General features: G+C 40.6%; 1 protein-coding gene across 3 annotated transcripts in view; it reads left to right on the top strand.

Moving 5' to 3' along the window:
* The first annotated feature begins 3388 nt into the window (after positions 1-3388).
* Positions 3389-6758, top strand: part of gart (phosphoribosylglycinamide formyltransferase) — a 54731-nt gene continuing 51361 nt past the window's right edge. Inside the window, exons 1-2 of one of the 3 annotated variants that reach the window (XM_073045046.1) lie at positions 3414-3503; positions 3672-3883. In XM_073045046.1, the coding sequence (XP_072901147.1) occupies positions 3879-3883 (5 nt within the window). In that variant the 5' untranslated portion in view covers positions 3414-3503; positions 3672-3878. Of the gene's footprint in view, positions 3504-3671; positions 3884-6758 lie in introns of all 3 variants that reach the window. The other 2 variants (XM_073045047.1, XM_073045048.1) reach the window with 2 other exon arrangements.

Below are 6758 nucleotides of genomic sequence, written 5' to 3'. Positions count from 1 at the left end.
CACAAAATGCTGGAGGAACTCAGTAGGCCAGGCAGCATTTATGAAGGGCAGTCCTAATGAAGAGTCTTGGTCCGAAACATCAACTGTACTCTTTTCCATAGATGCTACCTGCTGAGTTCCTCCAGCATTGTGTGTGTGTTGCTTGGACTTACAGCATCTGCAGATTTTCTCTTGTTTGTGAGGAACAACAGGAGATTTGTTTTCCCTTTGTTAAAGCTCTTGACCTTCTCACTTGCAGAGATGATGGTTTAGAAGATGCTGCCAGAATAGCCTGGGCAAGTAGCTGTGGTGATCTACACCTTTTCACCCAGTGGCTGGCCATGGGGTTTAGGACAGTGCAAATTAAGTAGATTGCTTTGTGCTGGTTGGCATCAAATTTGAGTGAAGATGGAACAATATTCAAAGAAGCAATTGGAGATTATTCCATTGTATTTCTGGCCTGTGTTCTGTTGATGACTGGATAACCGACAGGCATTGTGAAGGGGAGAGGCAGTCACCACATGATAACCAGAACCCGACTTGCACTTCTAACCGGTATTTATGCAGCTGGTCCAACTGAATTTATGGCATTGCCATCATAGAGTACCAGCCAGCAATCTTTACCCTGGTTGAAGGCAGAGGATTTGGGAATAGTAACATTTCACCTTCCAGCTAGCCCCATTTCCCCTTCCCCACCTGGCATCTTCTCCCTTCGTTCACAGTCCTGAATAAGCATATCGGCCTGTAATGTCAACTGTTTATTCATTTCCATAGATGCGGTCTGACCTGCTGAGTTCACAGCAACAGGTCCACTGCAGATGCCGTCTCATTGGCTCTTCACACAACCCTGGAACATCTGGACAGCAAACAACAGGATGCTCTTTATTGATTACAGCTCAGCATTTAATACCATCGCCCCCTCAAAACTAATCAGCAAACTCCAAGACCTGGGGCTCAGTTGGATCCTGGAGTTCTTCACTTGCAGACCCCAGTCTGTTCTGATTGGCAAAACATCTCCTCCACAATCTCCATCAGTACAGGAGCACCACAGGATCCGTGCTTAGCCCCCTGCTCTACTTGCTTTACACCAATGACTGTGTGGTTAAATACAGCTCCAACACTATAGACAAATTTGCTGATGACACCACTGTTGTGGGCCACAACAAAGGTGGTGATGAATCAGCATACAGGAGGGAAATTGAAAATCTGGCTGAGTGGTGTAATAACAACAACATCTCACCCAATGTTACTAAGAACAAGGATCTGATTGTAGACTTCAGGAGAGGGAAACCAGAGGTTCAGGAGCCAGTAGTCATCGGAGAATCAGAGGTGGAGATGGTTGGTAACTTCAAATTCCTGGGTGTCACTATCTCAGAGGACCTATCCTGGACCCATCATATAAACATACTTGCAAAGAGAGCATGACAGTGCCTCTATTTCTTCAGGAGCCTGCGGAGATTCGGCATGTCATCAAAAACTGTGGCAAACTTCTACAGACATGTGGTGGAAAATGTACTGACAGGCTGTATTACTGCCTGGTATGGTTACACCAACACTACTGAGAGGAAAATCCTACAAAAGGTGGTCGTTTCAGCCCAGTACATTGGTAAAGCCTTCCCAACCACTGAGCACATCTACATGAACTCACCACCCAGCCCATGCTCTCTTCTTGCTGCTGCCATCAGGTAAAAGGTACAAGTGCCTCAGGACTCGCACTAACAGGTCCTGGAACAGTTACTACCCTTCAACCACCACGCTCTTGAACAAAGGGGGATAACTACACTCATTCTATCTCTGGTGTTCCCACAACCAATGGGATCACTTCAAGGACTCTTTACCTTGTTTCATGGTCTCGTTATTTATTTATATTTGCATTTACACAGATTTTTGTTTATTGATCCTGCTTAGTTATTCTATATATTTGCTAAGTATGTCCACTGAAAAAAAATCTCAGCCTTGTACACAGTGACATACATTCAATCTGATAGTACATTTTACTTTGAACTTTTGAGTTCCTCCAGCATTTTGTGTGTGTTGATAGTGGTTAGACATTCTTTTGTTGGTGACGGTCAGTGGCATTGGGTTATTATCGTCACAGATACCAAGATACAGTGAAAAACTTGTCTCGCATATTCCTTATACAGATCAAATAATCACAAGGTGTGTTGAAGCAGAATAAAGTGTAAAAGCTCCAGTGGAGGTTAACAATAAGTGGAAGATATTAGGATAGATTGTAAGGTCAAGAGTCCATTTTATCATAGAAGAGGTCATTTCAAGAGTGTTAGAGTGGGTCAGAATGTCCTTAAAGCTTATGCTACTAGCCTTCAGTCTTTTGTATCTTCTTAAGGACTTAAGAACTTTTTAAAAGCTATTATTAATGCTTTTTGAGATAGTGATTTAGATGCATATCATATTTTTTACTGAGTTAAGTATTGTATGTAATTAGTTTTGCTACAACAAGTGTATGGGACATTGGAAAAAAAAAGTTGAATTTCCCCATGGGGATGAATAAAGTATCTATCTATCTATCTGTCTACCTGATGGGAGAAGACAAGGAAAGAAAGCCTGCGGTCAGTGGGGTCTTTAATTATGTTGGCTGCTTTGCTGAGGTGGTCCGGCTTACCTGTAGTTTAAATCCCATTTATCCAACAATAACATTTCAACAATTTCAAACATACTTTAAACATTCATAGCAGAATTAACACCAATAATGGGGAGATGGCCAAAGAGATAGATTTTAAGCAACATTACGAGAGTAGAGGAAGAGAGAGACACAGTTCTGTGGGAACGCAGATATAAACAGTCGATGTTTTGGCCCCTGGCCCTTCATCACGTTCTGATGAAGTGTCTGGCCGACTTAAGTTCCTGAAGCGTTTCATGTGTGTTAATAAAGACTTCTAGGATAGAGAGTAAAGAGAGAGACAGGGGGAGAGATATTTAGGGAGGGAATGCTAAAACCTTGGCAATTTAAGTCACCAATAGTGAAATCAGTTAAATTTGGCGATGAACAAGATGTTATAATGTGGTGAGAACTTGACGCCAACAACAGAAAACGGAAAGGTGAAATGGAGACCCGAAACTCAAGACCCTCATTTTAGGATCAACACGGCCCCTTTAACGTTTGCAGGACAAAATCTGTAATTTTAGCTGGGCCTGAGCCCCGTCCTTTGTTGCAAAACAAATTAAAATAGGAACTACAAACACCACGATTTCTTCCATTCACAACCTGTTTATATTTTTTAAAAAAATCAAATTCATATTTTAAATATCAATGGCAGAAAACCATGCCCCTTTAGTTATTTCATTTAACAGACGTTCGACGCCAAGATCTCCCATTGCTCGTTACACAGCGCAGACTTGTAGATTCAGGTATTTGTGATTGGCTGCGCTTTGAGTAACTTCGCCAGGGCGGAGTTTCGCTCCGGCGAATCTTTGCAGCGCCATTTGAGCGTAAAGAAGTGACTTTATCCGCCCTGGTTCCTGTTGCAGCACGTGTTTGTTGTCTGGGCTTCAAAGATCCGTAGGTGAGGTTGCAGACTTCTGCTATTACTTTAAATCGTTTTACGGCATTTCTTTTTCTCGTCTTTCATCGCTTTGAATTGTAAGCGATAGTGTAGTCTGTAGGAGAACTGCCTGTGCTGCGTTTAGAGCTCAGATAATAGTTATCACTTGACTTTTTTTTCCCCAAATAGTAATATAACAGTGGCCTCGTCTGGATTATCTTCTAGTAGTGAAAGCATTTGGAGTGTTGCAGCGTGGATTCGGTCATTGTTACCAGAAATGAGAAGTATCAAGGAGATTTTGATGACTTAAAACGTTTTCAACTTCAGTGATGTGGTGATTGTGAAATCTGATTCTGCTTATTTTTTTTGTTTGGGTCAAGGCGTTTCTGCTCATTAATGATGTGAGTAAAAATGTTCGAAGTGCTCTTAAAACAAGTTCGGCAATTAAGATATGAAATTCACCTCAGGCGGGAAAAAAAAGAGCCCCCAGGTTGTCTTTGCAGAAGCAATCGATACTTCCTTTCACTCGGGTGACTAGTGATTGAAAATGGGGAAAAATGCAGATGCTGACCTTCTGAACCAAAACAAGAAAATGCTGGGAGAAACTGGGCAGGTCAGCAGTGTTTGTAAACGGAGTTCTCAATGCTCCTCAAAGGAGGAAGAATCAGGTGCTTTAAGTGTTAACTCTTTCCACAATTACTACCTGGCCTGTTGTGTGTTTCCAGCCATTTCTGTTTTTATTTAAACCAAGGCTACCTATTGTCTCGCTGTGAGCAAGACCAGGGTTAGAGTTTATCTCATAACTTAAAAAAAAATGGTATTTATAAAAATCTATTGTTTTTTGAAATAAAACTCAGATTGCAAAAATCTCTGACTTTGATTTCCTGATCTTTGTTTGCAACAACTACAGTTACCCTAAAAAAAATAAGTATTTATTTATGCTGATATTCTTTACTGAAAAATTCCACAGTGGTTCTCATTCTTATTAGGGTAGGCAAAGCAACTTTACCCGGAGTGAAATCAAATATTCTGGCATCTTTATGATAAATGCATAAATTCAGATTTTACATATGCTCCCAACATATATTAAATATAAATTTCATATGAGTGTGTCCTTCTATGACCTCCCATTTCTAGCTCTCTAAATACATCTAGCCATTCCATTCCTCCAGTTTTCAGTTCCAATGCTTCCCTGATTTCCCTCATTCCTACACTGGTGGCTGAGTCTAACTACCTAGGCCCTAAACTGTGAAAGTCACTATGTAAACTGTTTTTGCCCATTAAAATGATCTTCCTAATTAAACATTTGTCCGATATCACATTGTATTTTTAGTGATGTTCCAGTAACGTGATTTTGAATATTTTGCTACATAAGTTATGTAAATGCAAATAATTAATATTTTAACTTTAAAATTTATAAATAATGTATTTTATAGGTAATCTTTGCATGACAGATTGCAAGAATTAAAATGAGTAATTCCGAAGATAAACGTAGGAATTAAAGCTCATCCATGGATGAGAGTTTTGGAGTGGGATTGGAGGGATCGTTATTTAGGGAGTATAGTAATGGTACATACGGATGGCTAAAAATTCTGAAAAATCTGGTCAATTTTCAGAGCTTGACCTGTTTTGAAGGTGAAGCTTCATTGTTAGTTGAAGGCTAGTCAAGTATAGACTGGAAATTTAGTACTGGCTTTATCAGTGATGGCAATCGTAATGTTACAAGCCCATTGGGTGTAGAGGGACAGCAGTGTGGAGCAAGAATTGGCTTCTGGCACTCTTGACAGTAACTTTACACTTATAACCAGTAGGAATGAAGTGAGAAACACAGAGAAATTGAGCTGATACCCCCATCTACACCCTTACCTGCCTACAGACAAACACTGTGGCTGTGTTATCTGCCCAGCTCAGACTAAATAGGCCAAACATTCAAATTTGGAAAGTATTCAGTAAAGATTTGCTGAGAATACACTATAAATGCTTAAGCTGGTCTTGCCTTTAAACTTCCTTTTATTTATGCATTCATGGAAAGCAGGTTGCTGGCTTTTAAACTCCATCTCTTAACGCCTCTGAGTTAAGCAGGAGTTTTTAAAGTTGACTACATTTGGACAATCTTCCACCACACTTCAGCTGGATGAATGAGGATGACAGGCTTCATTTTCTGAAGGATGTTAGTGAATCACATGGGACTTTTTTATTATGACAATCCTGCTTGCTATTACTGGATGAGCTTTAGTTCCAGATTTATTTCATGACTTGAATTTAAATAGCCCCCCGTTCCATAGTGAGACTCAAAACAACTATCCAGGTATCAATCACTAAAATCTCTTGGCTACTAGTTTAGCAACTTAACCAGCACACCATTGTACCTGCTGATTTGTACAGATTGGTAATGATATTCTGACTTGCGATTTTAGTAAATTATTATCGTGGGTTCAAGGAGGTGGCTACAATGTGGTCACAAAACAGAAAATCGCCCATTGTTTGGAATATCTCTTTCCTTCACAGGTTGTGCTTAACAGGGATTTGAGATTATGACTTAATCAATGTGAGACTGCTGTAGGCATGTATAGGATAGTGGGTATACCAGAGGTATTCACTGAGCGATTTGAGACCATCTTGTAGCTCAGCCATTCAGTTGACATTTACTCCTAATGGAGGCCTTTCCTTGTAAAGGTAATTGGTTATCAAAAGGCTTTGACTTTCTAGTACACTTGAGGCCTAATTGCAAATAAGGGATAAACGATGGGCTGCTCTGAGACAGTAGGTAGTCTCATGCAGTAGATAGGAAATACATATTGATCTTCTTCCATGAGATTGTGCAGTGTTGTTTCTTGAGCAAACACTCAGACAGTCCAGTGTTTTGATGTGAATTTTCCTTCTGGTGGGAGCAGAATTTTGTAGCTGAGGTGGCCACTGAATTCTTTCTCGTGGAGACTGGTGCAAAGCTTCATTCTGTGCCCTTGACTATTGTCAAGGTCTGTGTTGCATTGCAAACGTGCTCCTACATAATAGAGAGATGAGGAATGGGAAGTTTAGAGAGTGGATTGGGAATTTGCCCCTTCTGAAAATAGAATAGTTGACTCGAGCTCCACTGATCTCTGCCAGCTATGACTTGGACAACCTTGACTTCTGGTGGCTTTGCTCCCATAGGGCTGGAGATAGCAGCATTGGCCCTTGGGATTTGGTCTCTAGAGATTACATTTCGTCTCCTCCACGTCCATTTTTCTCTGATGTCTTGGTTGCCGTAAGTCATTGTCCTCTAGCTACCACCTG

This window comes from Hemitrygon akajei, chromosome 5 (assembly GCF_048418815.1).
Source record: "Hemitrygon akajei chromosome 5, sHemAka1.3, whole genome shotgun sequence".
Taxonomy (NCBI): Eukaryota; Metazoa; Chordata; class Chondrichthyes; order Myliobatiformes; family Dasyatidae; genus Hemitrygon; species Hemitrygon akajei.
Note: the sequence above shows the minus strand (reverse complement) of the source record. Positions and strands in the feature narration are given on the sequence as shown.